This window comes from Ctenocephalides felis, unplaced genomic scaffold, assembly GCF_003426905.1.
Source record: "Ctenocephalides felis isolate EL2017-DRISC unplaced genomic scaffold, ASM342690v1 CF-g0.4_SCAFFOLD_03570, whole genome shotgun sequence".
NCBI classification, from domain to species: Eukaryota; Metazoa; Arthropoda; class Insecta; order Siphonaptera; family Pulicidae; genus Ctenocephalides; species Ctenocephalides felis.
The window spans coordinates 26261828-26279902 of record NW_020539724.1 but is presented as its reverse complement, the minus strand read 5'-3'; the positions used below and the strand labels follow the sequence as shown (position 1 = coordinate 26279902).

Below are 18075 nucleotides of genomic sequence, written 5' to 3'. Positions count from 1 at the left end.
TCTGGTTTAATATATTTTATTTTTTAATTAAAAGTGATCCGATGAAAACATATATATTTTATTTAACCACTTAACGCACAGTTTTTTTGAAAAAACCCGGCCAGCGCTCGAATTAACTCGACTATTATTTTTTCTCAGACATGGCGTAAGCGATGGTTTGTGCTGAAGAATGGTGCTTTGATATATTGGAAATCGCAGCACGATGTAAACAGAAAACCTCAAGGACAAATAATTTTGGATGACAGTTGTAGAATAACAAGACAAGATGGAGCAAGTACATTTGAAATTAATACAGGGAAAAAAATATATTATTTGACTGCAGATTCTATTTCTACGATGGAAGAGTGGGTTAGAATATTACAGGTAACAAGTAAAGTTTACATTGAAAAATGATTATATTTTTTTTCACGAATATTATAATCTTGTGAAGTTAAACACAATTGAAATCTTAAAAAATTCGAATGGTCACTTAATCATTTTGGCAAAGTTTGATGAGTGATGAATGGATGTTCAGATCTCTTTGTTTTGTTTAGAATAATTTTGGATTTAAATTTTATTGAACTAAATTGGTTGAACTTTTTATGTTACTAAATAGTTTTGAATTCTCAATGAATTTTTTTCCAATATATATATATATTTATTATTCAACATTGTTTGCTAGTTTTCACTGGTGAAATACACATAAAATTTACTTTTATTTCACATTATTGACATAAATCTATTTACTTCGTTAAAAATTAAATTTCTATTCATTTCATATTCGTGAAAAATGTTTAAGTTTTCTGAAATTAAGAGTTTGAATTTCTTACAAAGGTTTATAAAAATCAAAATTATATGAATATTTATATCATAAAACAAACCACTTAAATATTGTAATTTTTATTTTTGAACTATGAAAAACTCTATTTCAAAAATTCTATTTTGTTAATCAGGTAGCCAATATGATTTAAATGAATAGCATAATTTGTTGTCTTGACTATCATCAGACATGTAATATTATATTATTCATAACACGCTTTTTATCTTATATTAATTTATTAATTTAATATTTTAATATGATACTTCCAATTTTTTATAGAATGTACAAAGAAGAAATGCGGCCAGGCTTCTGCTTAGCAAGGAGGATCAGAAACCAACAGTTCAAGGATGGTTGACGAAAGTTAAAAATGGTCATGCCAAGAAATGCTGGTGTTCATTAATGGGCAAAATGTTTTTATATTTTAAGACGCCTAATGATACTGTAAGTTCATATGTTTTATATTTTAAATATTCTTATAACTATAGTCTATGAGAAGATGATAATTTTAAATTCATGAAAAATTTGTTATTAAAATTTAGTATGGAAACGTATTCTTATTCAAAAAATACAATAGCTTTTATTGATAAATTAGCAACTGAGCTTTGTACAGGTATGAAATTATGAAATTCAATTCAATTCATTTAATACAAATTTACTTCTGTATTTTTTGTTATAATTTTTGACACTATTATATTATGTGAATAAAATATACAAATTATTTATTATATATTTCCTTAAGGGGGTATTCTAGTGTAGAGCAATGAATTTTAGGTCATTTTTAAAGTTTTGTAAAAGAAAGCAATGAATGTTTTTACTATCCATTTTTTTACCACTTGTATATTAATTTTATTAAAATACAAAACAAAAATTTAAAAAAATATGTTGAAAATTGGGCGGTTGATGAAGTGGGGGGTCTCAAAAAATTGGCACCTCAGTCTTGCCATGATTTCACCCCGGAAATGAAAAAAAAATAAGATTATTAATCTACAATGATGAGTAAACAAATTTTTTTTTACAAATTGGCGACTGTTTGAAAAAAACTGTGTTTTTTTACTGTTTTTTGAGTTTCTCGAATTTTTAAAAAATAATAAAAATTGGAATTTGGGGACGATGCTAGTTCGGGCTACAGATAGGTTTATAAACAAGACTCTCTGAACATTTCAAGTGAATCAGTCGAGTAAAACTCGAGAAATCGTGGCAACAGTTCTGAAAAGTCTGTTCTGAGAAGAACGAATTTAAAGTTTTGCGTGAAGTTTTTTGCTGTCAAAGTCATAAAATGATATGTTATACTTCTTTTATTTAATCTGCCACTCCTGCTTCATGCATCGGACTTTCTTCTACTTCAAAAAACTATTTTCTTCGTTTCTCTCTTCCAACGAAGCAGTTCTAGCCTCCTTTGAAGCGTTGGATGTACGTATTTCAGATCGTTCAATCCGGGCGTTGTCTCGTCTTACAGCAAATGAATGAGTTCCTGGCCCAATTTGCATTACCATAAAGGTCATCATTTTTAAAATCGGAAAGAAACCTTCATTGAATATGCAAACAGTAATAAATGTTCTAAATTGTTCTAATGACCTCCTAATGCCTTTTGTCCGATTAGACCCTGCTGAACCAGTTTGGAGACCGGGTCAGTAAAATGCCTACATCTCCGAAAATAATTCAAATTTTTAAAAATCTTCTCGTACCCATATTCTTAGATAGTTAAAAAATCGATTTTTTTGAAATTCTACACAAGAATACTCCCTTAATATTTTTTTACTATTAAAAAATCTATCAATACGTTTGAATAACGAAAGCATCTTTAAAAATATTCAAATACTTGGGGTTTACCTAAAATATAAAAATCCTTTTATTCTCACTTGCATACTTTTGTGTGAGCGTGCAGTGAAATAACGTATCAACTTTATCTAATAAGGAAAGGCTAAATTTTGTATTGAGCGAATTTTCTCTGGATATACTGTATTGTTTTGCTTACTTTTATTTTGAATTTTAGAATCCTATGGGGCAAATAAACATGCGCGACGCGCGAGTTGAAGAAGTTGAGCATATTTCTGACTCCGATTCTGAAGAAAGAGAAGAACATGGTGGCACTTCACAAGCCAGGCTGACAGTGTCTATATACCCTGAGCATCAGGTTAGATATAAATAATTATGAAAAATACAATTGATAAGTTTGCAACACTTAATTTTTTTTATAAATTAATATATTATTCCTCAGGGTCCGACGTATTTAATTCTACCGAATAAACAAGAACGGGATAATTGGTTATATCATCTCACCATTGTTAGTGGCGCTGGGTCTAATTCTGGAACTTTGTATGAGCAACTAGTTCAGAAACTTATGGAAACTGATGGAAATCCTGGTAAAATATTTTTTCATGTATTTATATATTTCAGATATATTACAACGTTTTTGTACTAGGACAACCTTTATGTGTTTGAGTAAGTCAATCAAAATCAAGTTGATTGAATTGTTTTTTATTTAAAAAAAACTACAAATTTATTACTGATATGAATAAGTATAATATAAATATAAAAAGTAAAAATATAAGAATACATATAAACCTTATTTTTAACTTCCCGAAGGAGAATTTTTTATTAAAAAAAAAAAAACTACAAATTTATTAGTGAGATGAATAGTATAATATAAATACCAAAAGTGAAAACTTCTTAACATTTTAACTTTCCGAAGGAGAAGTTTCAAGGATTTTCAATAATGTGTAATAAATCCACTTCGAATACTTTTAACCACTCATAAATTAATTTATTTATCGGGAAGGTCATATAACTTGCTTTAAGGCAAAATACCAATACCAACTAGTTAAACATATTTGCATAAAAATTTATCAAGATTTAAATATATAGAACATTAATATTTTTGAAACTCATTTCAGCATGTGAAATTTGGCGGCATCCTCACCTCTTACATACGAAAGACAATATTCATTCGCCTTTGACAACCTTGCATTCAGAGGGACTGCAGGCAGAAGCAATTAAGCTATTTAAGGTTGATAATATTACAATAATTAGAATATTATTTGATACAAGATATTAATTTTTATGAAAAATTATAAATCAAAATCAAGTTGGTTTTCAATTGATGTTATATTTTCATAGTTTGCTTTTATATAAGGGGGCGTCCATTAATCTCGTGATTGATTTTTTAAGTATTTTTGGACCCCCAGTGATACGTGGTGATATTCAAGATTACCTCCATCTCCCACCAAACATCACATATATTTTTAGTTACGAGAAAAAAAAGTTTTGAAAATGTTTGAATTTTTATAACCTCCCGTAGGGCAAGTTATAGTAATCGCAAAAAAATCGAAAATGAAAATTTTTATATATCTTTACGTTTCAAAGGTTTCTGAACATTTTGGCATACCTTAGAAAAAATGGATGTATGTGTGTGTGTGTGTATGTATGTATGTATGTATGTATGTACGTGTGTGTATGTATGTGCGGATACAAATTTTCGTCGACGATTTCGGGAACACGGATCAACCGATTTGAATAATTCAAAAAACATTCGATTCGTATTGATAAGGAGACGTGCTGACTAGTTTTTGGCAAAGCCAGGTCTAGCCGTTCCGAAGATACGGGGCAAAAAGTGCCGAAAACGGTAACTCAGTTTTTAAGAGAACGGAGCGTCCGATTTGAATAATTCAAAAATCATTTCACTTGTATTGACAAGATGAAGAATCGATAAAATTTTCATGAAGGTAAGTCTAGCGGTTTCGGAAATATGAAGGAAAAAGTAAAAAAATGAGCCATTTGGCGGTCAAAAATGATCATTGGACATATGCACATCAAATTATCAGATATTTTATAGAGATTTTAACAATAAGTATACATTTTGTTAACCTTCCTATGGGTTCCGTACCAATGCTTATGCGTTAGACAGCGACGCGGCGCTTACGCGCTTTATATTTTGTCCCTATGCAGATAAAGTAGTACGATTGCTTTAAAAAAAAGTTCAGATCTTCCACAATATGTCAAAATAAAGAAAAAAAAAATTTTTTCAAAAAAAAATTTTTTTTTTTTTTTAAATTTTTTTTTCATTAAAAAGTTATTTTTTGTCCAATTCATAGTTTCTCAAAAATCTTATTTTTCCAAAGTAATTTTTTTTCAAAAATGTTAATCGTTTTTAAAAAAATAATAATTTTTGGTACGGGAAGTTCCAGCAATTTGCCTTAAGGCACGATGCCTTAATTGCCTTAAGACAGAATTCCACTTATAGCTAGTTTGAAATTCAGGTAAAAAATAAATACATGTGATATCTTACTATACCTTTCCCGTGATTTTTTGTCAATCTCCCCTGAAATCTTTATGTTATTAATGGACCCTCCTTAAATTGTTATATTATTTTTATTTTTAATTAGTTTATTTTATTATCTGAAAAACTCTATTGTTCATTTTTGAGAAAAAAATATTTTCAAAAGATGTATTTAGCAGGACGTTATGAGTCATAGATAAACAAGTATAAGATAACAATGTTATGAGTTTTATTCTATTTTTTTAAATTCTCTAACATCTCCTTTCAAACTATTAAAACAAAATTAATTTATTTAGTGTTGCCAGCTATTTTCATCGGCTGCTATGGAACAAGCAGGAATTGATTATCATGTGGTGCTTGCACAAAATGCTTTGCAGCAGTGTCTTGACGCGCCCGAACTGCAAGCGGAGCTGATATGCGCTCTGGTTAAGCAGACGTCCAGACATTTGTCGCACAACGCCACACATTCGACTGGTTCTTCAGCTACCGCGTCACTTACTAAACCTGCCAGGGTAAGCTATTTTAAATGATTAAATTTATATTTTGTGGGATATATGGTCGTTGATGTTGTAGATAGTTAACAAGGGTACATAAAGGTATAAAATAAATTTTAAAAAGTTTCCAATTTCGAAAAAAATCTATATTAATTTTGCAAATTAGCCAAATTAAGAAGGGCTAAAAATCACCCCGAGAAAGACGCAACTGGTCGCGCATTGGAATTGTTTGACAAAACATGTGTAACTTATTTTCGCAATACAATAATAAGTTGAAGAAAAAATAATGCTCGTTGGATAGTTTTTTAAACGCAAACACTAGTACTATAATGATAGTGAAACAATGAAATTCACCGTTAACTTCCCGTAGGGTAGTTATAGTAATGAGACGAAAACCGAAAATGCAAATTTTTGATTTCTCGACGTTTTGAAAATTTCTGAACATTTTGGCATACCTCAGAAATAATGGATGGATGGTATGTCCGCATTTTTTCGTCGACGTTTTTGGGCGCACGGATCAACCGATTTAAATGGTTCAAAAAACATTCGATTCCTATCGATAGGGAGATGTGGTGATTAGTTTTTGGCAAAGGCAGGTCCAGCCGTTTCGAAGATACGGAGCAAAGAATGCAGAAAATAGAAATCGAGTTTTTGAGAGATCGGATCATCGGATTTGAATGATCCAAAGAACATTCAATTCGTAATGACGCGGATTAGTGGTGATTTTGGCAAAGGCAGGTCTAGCGGTTTCGCAGATACAAAGCTAAATGTGCAAAAAATGGCAGTTTTTGAGAGAACTAAGCGTCCGATATGAATGATTCAAAGAACTTTCTGCATGTTTTGACAAAATAATTGCTTTTGGGAAAAAAAAGTTTTTTTTCAAATTTTTTTTTGTCAATTTCTTTTTTGTATATCGAAAATAATTCAGATATTAATTGTAATTCTGACTTAAGTTCCAATAACAAATATTTTCAACTTTGCAATTCAGTTTATATAATTCTTTATTAAACAATGTTAAAGTATTTATTTATCTATTTGAAAACATTTAATATTCCTCGAACATTTCGTTACGGTACGCGAAGTTTCAGCGATTTGCCTTAAGGCACGATGTCATACACACCACTAGTTAAGATTTTAATTGATATAATTTTGTTCATTACATGATTTTCGTTAAAAGGTATATTTTTGAAGATATTAGCAAAAAACGATAAAAAACGCCAAAAAGAAACGAATTTTCATTATTCTCTTATAATTAGTTCTTTTATCGATATTCGTCGCTATTTTGAAAAAATTAAAATCACACCACTGAAAAGGGATGTCATCACCCCGGGAAGTGGTAAAAGAGTTTTTTTTACTTTTGAACTGAGTAAGATAAACCTAATTCCAAAATTTCATGCAAATTGGAGCACAGTAAAATTATTCAGATCCAAAACGCTCCATTGACTTGAGCAAATATTCCGTATCCAATGCCAAACATGTGAATTTTTGACACAATGAAACTTCTAAATAATTTTTTGAATAAGCAAATTTTTTGTGGTTTAGTAGAGTAAGGTAAAACACGATGGCATTAGTTAAAAAAATTTAATCCGTCAAATATAGTTATAGGGTATATTCAATAACATTCGACGCATGCGCAGACAGTCAGACGCATGGTGAATATATCTTATATTATTTTAATTTTTGGCACATCTCAGATGCTTTTTGGCAATAATATTGTGGAAATTACATTTTTCTTATTTATGATCATAAATATATTATATTTTAATATTATCTTAGCCTATTAGTGAATTGAAATGTTTGGCAAATGACAGTCTTCATTTGTTTTTAATGTCAAACAATGTCTCAAATATTTTCAACGTCAAACAATGATAAGCGGTTTTTTGTAATTTAACAATCTAGCTATATTTCTTTGAATCAAAAAATCCTAAAAAAATCCCTTTACAAACTTCAGAGACAATTATCAAAATCCGAATAATCGTTTAGGAGGATTAACCTTTCATACGCTATTACTGAAGAATTTTGTATATTATATATATATATATATATATATATATATATATATATATATATATATATATATATATGAGTGAGTTCTTGAGGGCGAATAATTAACTACTAAATCATATATATATATATATATATGCTTTATTTTGTAAGCATAGTGCATATTATTCTAATAAAAAATTTATTGTTATCACACAAATAATGTTTTCCGTAGCAAAAAAAAGTTCATTTGTAATGTAAAAAAATGTTCATTTGTATGTATGAACATACATTTGCCTATGTTTTTGGCATAGGCAAATCCCATATTTTTTAACCGTTCTTGCTTCTTTTCTTTCTTTCTTTTGGTCGGCATTTGGCTAATAATTAGTAATTAGGATAATAATTTATTCTTTTACGGCAGAGCATATAATATTATTATATTTAATTTTGCATTGAAGGCAGCAATACATCAGTTTTTGCTTATCAGCTTTTTATCATAAATGCACAGAAAATATATGTTGATTCCAAGTGAGCCCAGTTGCAAAACTGGATTTTAAGTTTGGAACATAATCTACCATAAGCATAAGATCGGTACTAGTGATCAAATACACATTTTTATTGGAAACAAATTCACTTTATGAACAAATCTGTCTAAAATGACTCTGCGATAGCATGACTGGGGTAGTCCCGTAACGCCGGACGGCACCTAGTGCCGGACACTCTATTTAACACGTTTTATTTAAGCGAATACAAATCTCTTCATTTCAAAATAAAAATGAAAGGGGCGCAGGGGGCACACAGGTACAGGATCATACGCCGACCCTCGCCTGTGACGCACACACGGCGGGAGCAACCACTTGCTGGTTTAGGAGCAAATTCACGGCGTCAGCTAAATATCAATGGAAGTAATTCTAGTATATTTATGTATTTACATTAGTACTTGATTGTTATCCGTAAAATGGTAAAATATTATTAGATATTTTAAACAATTTTAGTAAGTACCACCAAATGAACGAAAATGTCTGTTGCTTAGCACAGGACAATAAGTCGTTTCTTAGCGCCGGATTGTGAACATATTGATATTTCTTGTGAAAATCGACGTAATTTATTCTAATTATTTAATTTTGTTCTGTATGAGTGCTAACGGTCACTACATACCCCCATTTGTCGTATTTTTCTTAGTCAAAGAACGAAAAGCTTATGATGGATGCTCTAGCTGAGAGCATCGGTGTGGCCCAGCCAATATGAAATTTTAGATAGAAAAATTTTGGAGGAAATAGTGGATGAATAGTGATTTTTTTGCAATACATTCCACAGTGTGGAGATGGCTACATATTTGTTCAATTCAGGTTAATTTGAAATGTCCGGTGCTAGGTGCCACTTTTTAAAATTATATTTTTTGTTACCGAAGTTTGATTCATAGTATTAATTATTTTTAGCAAAGGTTACGGTTTTGTTAATTCAGTTTGATTTCTAACTTCGTTATCTAACATAAGTCATAATTTAATAAACATTTTATAAAGTAGTTTTTGATTTATTTATAAATAACCTTAGGTGTTTGCCACTCGGGGACTTCCTCCTAAATAAAATTATAATGTTTTTTCTTTGTGATATAAACTGTTTTTATTCTAATTTAATAAGCTCCCGTTTCTGTATCATTTTATATCATTTTATTACCATAAACATGAATGTTTCTATCATAATTTTGAAATATATATAGTACTGTATGAAGTCAAATTTTAGCTGCATATTGAGCGTTTTTGCATTTTTGCAGCAACTGCTCTTGTGCGCCACGCAAACGCTGTTTACATGTGATACGCATGGTGTGCAGAATGCGCACGCTAGCGTCGATAATGGTTCGCCTACTAACTCCATACAGGTGGGTGATTTCAAAACCACCCAGTATACACTATCAAAATCACTCACTTTAATTTATTTTCATTTATATTCTGATGAAAATTTTCTGTTTACATTTTGTGGTTATTTTTTTTGCAATTGTTGGTTATTGTTTATTTTTTATTTCAATGCGTTTGCTCTAGTTATTTTACTATGTGCTTGAAGTAAATGATACAAAATAGAATAATTTTATCAGAAATTAATTCTGAATCTTTTTAACATCTCTCGATTACCTTTCATAAACCAATTATGAAACTCATTCAAACCATCATGATTAATACCTTTTCAATGAAATTGAAATAATATTTGCTAAGAATATTTTCTTAGATAAAATCAAGAATTATAGGTTTATTAAAATTATTTAAATTTGCATTCAGCAATATTTTATTGAAGCACATACATGTTTTATGTGATATAAGTCATAAGAATTTTAAAATATAAAATGGCTCATTCCGATCTAGGATTCGATAGAATTATTTAACAGAGTGGAAATAATTGTCATTTTAGTTTCCATTTTTTTGCAACAAATATTTCTGTACGAAATTTGTAAAGACGTTTTTCCTCAAAATGCAGGGGATAAAAAATTAAGTTTTTAATTCATTTAATATCGTCTTTTATAATTCCTGTTTTCGTCTTCTTTTGAATAGAACTCTTTCTCACTATCGCATAATTCAGAAAAAATACGAACATATTCATATTGGTGTACTTTTCTTGCCTTTAGGAACATTGCTTTTCTTGCTTTTAGGAACATTGCTTAGTCTTCTCTACACTTGAAATGTATTCAATAATATATAGTTAAATGTAATAGTAAAAAACCTAAAAATTATTAGAAAAGCAATAAACTAAAAATTACAATAAAAAAGGAGTTATCTATACTTTAACTCATGATGAATCTTAAAGCGTTAAACTAGTGACGAAAATTGAAGCGAAGTCCGACACGCTATGTCGTCCATGGACGACATCCGTACAAACAGCACGTTAAACGGATGTCATCCACGAACGACATGCGTACACATAGCACGTCATGTGGATGTCGTCCATCGACGACATTCGTAGCGATCGAGTTAACAAAATGCAATAACAACTCTTTATGAAAAATAATCTTTCATTATTATTATAAATTTATTCTAGCTTTTATCAAAAGCGTTATTACACAGAAGCAATTCTGTCAATAATCGATACAAACGTTTTAATAATAGTGGATGATAAAAGATAAAAGATTTTTGTTTTGTTTTGTTATACATGACTACTTAATTTTTCGACTTCAGTTGCCTAAGAAAATGCGTTTATGTAGATTGAATATATTTGAAAACTATGCAGATCAAATAATTAAAAATATACATTTTGCCATTTTTAAGTCGATTAATAATTACTGGATGTGATAATTTTAGTACTAAATTTAGGAAAATTTGACAATTATCGATTTGTCCAAAATTATCGAAATCCAGGCAATCAATTATATGGTATTTTTTCTAGCCACCACTTTTTTTATTTTTGGCTCCAGATTATGGTTTCACTAATTTTAAGCAAGCAAACTATATAAGCAAAACATATCAATGTGGTTAAAAATTGTTCATAATTACGTTATATTTGAAATATAATTAACATAATTAAATAATATAATTAATAACAATATTTTTCAGATCGGTTAATTTATATTAGTGGCAATGAAACGTGTTTGACGGATAAATAGAGCTATTTTATTTGACAATAATTTATTCGACAATAACAGAGTACATTGCGTTCAATTAAAGTTTATTATTTATAAAGTTTATTTTTAATCTGTGTTTTTCTTCATTTATGTTTATTCCAAACTATCAACACAATCTATCCTATGATCACACATTTGACACATACATACACATCCGATACATTCTTATATGTGTGTATATATATAACCAATTGTGAGTAGAAATATGAACACCCTTTATGCACTATATATTTATTAATAAATATTAAAAGCGCTTCTAAACTAGATTTGTCTTATCATCAGTGTAATTTATAATATATATGGTATTTAATTCCAATGTCTTTGTCAAACGCAATTTTAATTCATTGATCTTGCTGAATAGTTATTTATATTGTTTGAAACTTATGGTCTGGGTTTGTTGATAGTTTTCCATTTTATCTATTTTTTGAAAGAATTGACATCAGGCCTATATTAAGTCACCACAGAAAGTGATTATTTTTGTTTGGTAATCATTGTTTTCAGATAATTTTAGGATGTTTAGTCAAGGTCAATATGCATTTTTTAGGATTTTATATGTATTACAATATATTGTTGTGCCCCATTCAGCGACGTTGCCAACAATATGTACGTTCTTCCTACTGCTAACAAGCTGGTACCAACTGTGAAAGCGAATCAGTGAAACAGATTGAAGACGTTTGATGTTTTTGTTTATTTCATGCTTCTTGTAGACTTTGCATATAACTTGAACAACTGAACTTAAATATAACTCTATTGATTACTAAATATTATTGACTCATATTGACTGGACATTATGATAACTTTATTACGACTGAACTATATTGATGTGAACTTATTGAAAACTTGATGACGACTGAACAACAAATGCGTCATTGCTTAGTATTTATGTGCTTGATTCAATTTGACATTGTAATCCTTGTTCAATGTTACTGCATAGTGCAAAACTACGCTTTACTTAGTTGTTAAGGCGCCGTTTGTGGTTTGAAAAGGAATTTTATCAACGCTTGCAAGGTTACTGCGAGCATACAATGTATTGTAGCTATGAGTAACAGTAACTGTGTTGTTTGTATTCTGACCGTTATATAGTAGTTTATAATATTATTTTTAATTATTACAAATGGGTGAATACCACTGCAATATATATATATATATATATATATATATATACACCACACAGCGGACGGTTTTGACAGACATGTGGAGGTTAAAAAACAATAGCTATAAAATGGTTTATAACTCTGATTGTCAGAAATATGTGACACAATACAGCATAATCATTTAAACAAAGCTTGTGGATATAATTTAACAATATAACAAAACATAATGTGTCAAACAAATCAAAGAATTCCTTGTGATTTTTTTTCTTATTTTATCTCTCTTTCGCATTTTGTCTTAGTTAAGTTAGATTTTTCTTTATCTATTTAATCTTTACCTTAAAAGACTAACTAGTATGACCAAAAGTGAGCTTGAAAAATGGGACCATACTATCTTTCGCATCTTTATCTCAGGCAAATAAAGAGGTAGAAAGGTGAAATAAGTTATCGAATTATTTCGAAAATGGAGACTATATTTGTCGCCCACATCCTATGTTTTCAAGAATGCATTTATATTTATTTTTACTTCATAATAATGATACATTTAAAACTTGTAAGGTAAAACTTAGATCATTTATTAATAATTTTAAAATTTGTTCTTTTCAGCAATTATATTAGTGTATTGATTTGATATTTGTTGTTTATTTACAAATATTAGTACTTAAAATAGGTTTCTATATTTAACTGTGTCAAATGGAGTGTCATTGTGTTTTTTTTTCTAAAGTAATCGTTGCTTTCTCTGAGCAACATAATAATAAAAAGTATAATAATAAAATTATGTTGTTTCTTACTCGAATGACATTTTTATGTTTTTTTTTAGACACCAGCAATTCCATCAACACCGGCATGTTGTAAAAGCAATCCTCCGACTTACAGCTTCATCCAGTGTTGGCAACTTCTAGCTTTGGCCGTAAGCTTATTTACACCTCGAAATAGCCGTTTGTTATGGTATCTTAAGTTACATTTGTCACGCAACTCTTGCGAGACAAAAACAGAATGTGGCAAATACGCGGCCTATTGTGAAAGGGCTTTGGAGAGAACTATACAAAATGGTGGAAGGGAGTTAAAACCGTCACGAATGGAAGTCTTGAGTATACTTTTGAAGAATCCTTATCACCACTCTTTGCCTCACTCTATACCAGTTCATATGGCCAATGGTGCTTATCAAGTTGTCGGTTTTGATGGTTCTACAACTATCGAAGAATTTTTAAGGACGTTGAGCCAGGAGATAGCTTGCAGAGATAGCTCAGCTAATGGTTTCACATTATTTAGTGACGATCCAATTGAAAAGGATTTGGAAAACTTTATTGAACCAGCATCCAAGGTGGGTATCTTTATTTGTTCATATTATGTCACAAACGTAATTCACACGCGATTGAAGTAAAACTCATTTGCTACTGTACAAGATGGCTTTTAAGTAAAAATAAATACATCATATAACAATTTTGAATAATGTTAATTAGTAATATGAAAACGCTCGTGATGCGCACATTTATTAGTGTCAACCATTACACACATTTATATAATGATAAATAATAAATTATATATTTATAATAGCGTTATAAATATGTATAATATTTAAAGACAATAATGTAATTAAAGTCATACTTCAAATATGACATGATCGCCATTGCCATTGTAATTAGCATTTAGAAATGAACCTTCATTAGAGAAATGAAGTAATTGCTGATTAATAAATTCTATAATATTCGTTCACACAGTGGATTATGTTAAACAACGCTTATACAAATATTGTTTTCGCAACTTCACTTATCATGTAGTTGTGTTTGAAGAACTTCATGTAATTAAAATTAACATTCGTTCATTGACTGCTTGTATGTCTTTTTCGCTGGCGATATAATCTCATTCTTTGAACAGCTGTAATATCTCTCTTGTCTAAAAAATATTTAATTTGTTTTATATTTTCAAGGAACTGAGTAAAATAGTCTTCCGATTCATGCATTTTTCATTAAATCAAGATTCGTACTACGATGTAACTTTAAAATGTTTATTTATCTATGCCGATTTCCTTGTTGATATCAGTACGCATACAACGACAGATCTCTATTCACATACACGACGGCCAATCACAATCGACCCGTATAGAAATGATCACATCGAGAGCGATTGACGAACAGTTCGGGCGTAACAGACTTTCGTTGCATTTGTACGGATTTACACCCTAGTCGCGCCTAAAGAAGTTTTACTTCAACAAATTGCATAAAGAATGTTTTTATTATAATAGCGAACGTTTCGTGCCTTGATTTGACTCAATCAATGCATACAAATAATCAAAACTAAAATAAACACAAAAATGAGAACATTAAATAATCAAACACAGAGTTATATAATAAAATAAAAAATATTTAATATTAAATTATTAAAAATAAATACAAAGATTTATAAAGGTGCTTGTGAACCAAGGCAAATGTTTGAATGCGAATGTTTAATTACTGAACGATGTATTGAAAGACGAAGTTCTGTTTTATATAAACTATTATTTTTATAAATATTTTATTGCAGTATAGATGCATATAAAAAGCTTACCATATACATCATTACATCATTATATTTTACCGCATACGTGATAAGATTCTTCTTAAATTTATACTTGTAAAATTAAAAACGTAATATAAAAAATATTATTACCCCCAGTAGTATAAAAATAACATTATATTTGGTTTTTAGCTATGCGATGTAATATCGAGATGGGAAACGGCGCTTCGAGAAAAAGGCTCTGGTAAGTTTGAAAATTCTCGAGTAATCCAATTAACCTACAAGAACCGTCTTTACTGGAAACATTCAGCCCGCATGGAAACAGATAAGGAACGTTTGTTAATGTGCTACCAGGTTAATCAGCAAAGTAAGTAATTATTTAATGGTTTTAATTTGTATATTATAACAGTAACGTTTTCTCGAAAATTTTCGTTTTCAATTTTTTTTAGTAAATAAATTATTTCTAAAGTTATAGCTGTTTTTAGTGACCCATTTTAAGAAAACGGTCCTGGCAGTGACAGTCATAATTCCTTGGAGGTCCATCTAAAATCTATCGAATAAAAAAAAAATAGTTTTGTAAATAGATAATCCTGGGCCTGATCGAAGCTTTTCTTGTTTTTGCAAAAATTAACAAAATGGCGGCATCAGAAAAAAAATCTAGATTTTTAGAAAAAAAAATCAACAGTTAATTGGTCTTAAAAAATTTAAATTTTAGATTAGATCAGGCTCGAGTTTGTTATGTATTCTAAAAGCTGTATGAATTTCATTAAGATCTACTAAGCGGTTTTTGAGTTACAGTTGTCACCAGTTCAAAAAATATAGTTTTGAGCATAGGTAAATAAGCATAAGGTTTTGAGAAAAACGCGCTTAAAGTTTCACATTGGGTTTTCGTACAGAAATACGAATTATTGAATTACGTAAACCGAGTCATCTATTTCTGGGCTATATAATAGTTCATTAGTCATTGTGAAAATTTCCAAAATTTCCATTTGCTGCAGCCTACAAACCATTCTGGGCTCCGGAATGTTCTCGTTGGCGCGCTGATCTGCCACTTTCACACGTTCAGCATCCAATTTTTCAGCATACTAATGGGAATTATACCCACAATTAGGTCCTAGAGTATCCATAATCATTAATAATGATTATGAATATGCATGCAGCAATTTGTACGATAGTAGAACTAGTATTTACGGTTTGTGGGCACATTTTTTACACTAGTTGGTTGAAGCTCTCAATTTTTTTCTGATTAGGGATTCAATCTTGAACTACACATTTTGAAAGTAAATTATCATCGCTGAGATCGTCGCAAATCGGTCTAATAGCTTTTAAAACAGCAGAAGGTAAGGGAGAATAATCTTGAGTATAAGTATCGAGCTCTTCACTCTCAAATAACTCAAAAAGTAATCATTGGATCAACTTGAAATTTTCAGAGAATATTTTCAAGATATTACACTTAACGAAAATGCAAAAAAACAAAAATTGATTACCCCTAACCTTTTAATGCAATTGAATTTGCTTAATCAAAAGTGCCAATTAATTTTGTTTAAAAAACTTTATCACAAGTTAAGTAAAAGCTAGCAGCATAAATTTCTTATTTTATATGGTTATTATGGTCTGGTTGATATATATATATATATATATATATATAAAGTATAATCAGATATATATTCAAAAATATAAATATTATATGAATTACTATACCACTAACTTGCAGTTGTGGCCGGTCGTTTCCCACTGAGCAGAGAACTAGCTATAGAGATGGCTTCTTTGATGGCACAGATTGATCTGGGTGACCGTTCTCGGGTCTCTGGTAATACATGTATTCCCATTGACAAATTTTATCCTTATCGGTACAGAGATTCTCTGTCTAGCGAAGGCTTACGGGATCTACAAGAACTCATTGGAAGTAAGTGGTTTGCTTTGAAAGGCAGAAGTGCTATGGATTGTGTGAGAATCTATTTAACTTGCGCCAGGAAGTGGCCTCTATTTGGGGCAAGCATGTTTCAGGCTAGGCTTAAATTTGGTGATAGAAATACTGCATGGTTGGCTGTAGCCGAAGACAGCGTCTCTGTTTTGGAATTGACATCAATGGCAGTCGTATCCAAATTTGCTTACAGCAGTGTCATAACATTTGGAGGTTGCCAGGATGATTTCATGTTAGTTGTTGGATCTGAAGATGGTTGCGGAGGGGAAGAAAAAATGTTGTTTGTGATGAGCAAACCAAAAGTTTTAGAAATCACTTTGTTAATAGCTGATTACATGAATGCGCTGGGTCATGCTATACCAGGGACTCCTCAGATGAATACTTTAACAAGAAATGGATCTAGAAGGTCTTTTAGACCTCTGGTTGTTGCTTCGACATGCAATAATACACTGAGCACTCATGGCCAACCTGATATCCTAAAATCTACACCAGATCATCAATGTATGACAACTGATTCGAAAAGAAGGATTCACACTGATTCTACAATGGCAAGAGAATAGTTTTAACACAAGTACTCATTTGGGATATGCAATAAAAACAGACTTACATTGCATGCCTTTAAATTACAATTTATACCTTTATTATAAAGATTGTCATCATGTTATCAAGTTAAACCCAATTGAATATCAATATTTTTATTACCCAATCTTACTATTTTTTATCCATCTGTTCTAGTTTATATGTTTTAACGATTAAAAAATCCAAGTTTAATTTCTACTTTAAAATATTCAATCTAATATGTTGCAGTACAAGATCTTGAAAGTCGGACCTAATAGTTTTTACAGCATAGAATAGAATCTGTTTGATTTCATAAATTTGTAAGTCAAATATACAACTTTCTTTCAATTACTATGTAAAATAAAAATAAAATTAAAGTCATTAGATATGTTGTTTTTAACATGAGAGCAATATTTTATTATTTTATTATAATATAATTAAATTTCTTGAATAGATTTGTATATAAAATTTTGATCAAAATGTCAAATATGCAATCGAAATTATAATGCAAGAAACGATTATCTTCCATATATAAAGTCAAGAATGTGTTTTTTCACTATATAATATTATATATATATATATATATATATATATATATATATATACATATATATATATATATATATATATATATATATTTGAAATATTTTGCAATCCAATCGTCGAATTAAAAAAGGTTAAAATAGAAAAAGTCTTTATCCAATTAAACACATTTATATTATTAAATGTGTGCCATCATTCAGTAATAAAACCAGGAAAAACTAAGAAAAATTTATTAAACACTAAACTTGTGCAAAAGAACAACATAACTTGTTGCGACGACATTCTTAATAACGTGGATTTTCGA

The 18075-nt window shown here is 29.8% G+C and overlaps 1 protein-coding gene across 1 annotated transcript in view; it reads left to right on the top strand.

The window, feature by feature from the left end:
- LOC113383289 (uncharacterized protein CG43867-like) overlaps nucleotides 1–17340 on the top strand; it is a 39380-nt gene extending 22040 nt beyond the window's left edge. The window contains exons 9-18 of the mRNA XM_026621551.1: nucleotides 139–363; nucleotides 1079–1240; nucleotides 2793–2933; nucleotides 3018–3162; nucleotides 3694–3806; nucleotides 5372–5587; nucleotides 9327–9431; nucleotides 13071–13574; nucleotides 14939–15113; nucleotides 16461–17340. Of these exons, the coding sequence (XP_026477336.1) occupies nucleotides 139–363; nucleotides 1079–1240; nucleotides 2793–2933; nucleotides 3018–3162; nucleotides 3694–3806; nucleotides 5372–5587; nucleotides 9327–9431; nucleotides 13071–13574; nucleotides 14939–15113; nucleotides 16461–17230 (2556 nt within the window). The 3' untranslated portion in view covers nucleotides 17231–17340. The remainder of the gene's footprint in view (nucleotides 1–138; nucleotides 364–1078; nucleotides 1241–2792; nucleotides 2934–3017; nucleotides 3163–3693; nucleotides 3807–5371; nucleotides 5588–9326; nucleotides 9432–13070; nucleotides 13575–14938; nucleotides 15114–16460) is intronic.
- Nucleotides 17341–18075: the final 735 nt, after the last annotated feature.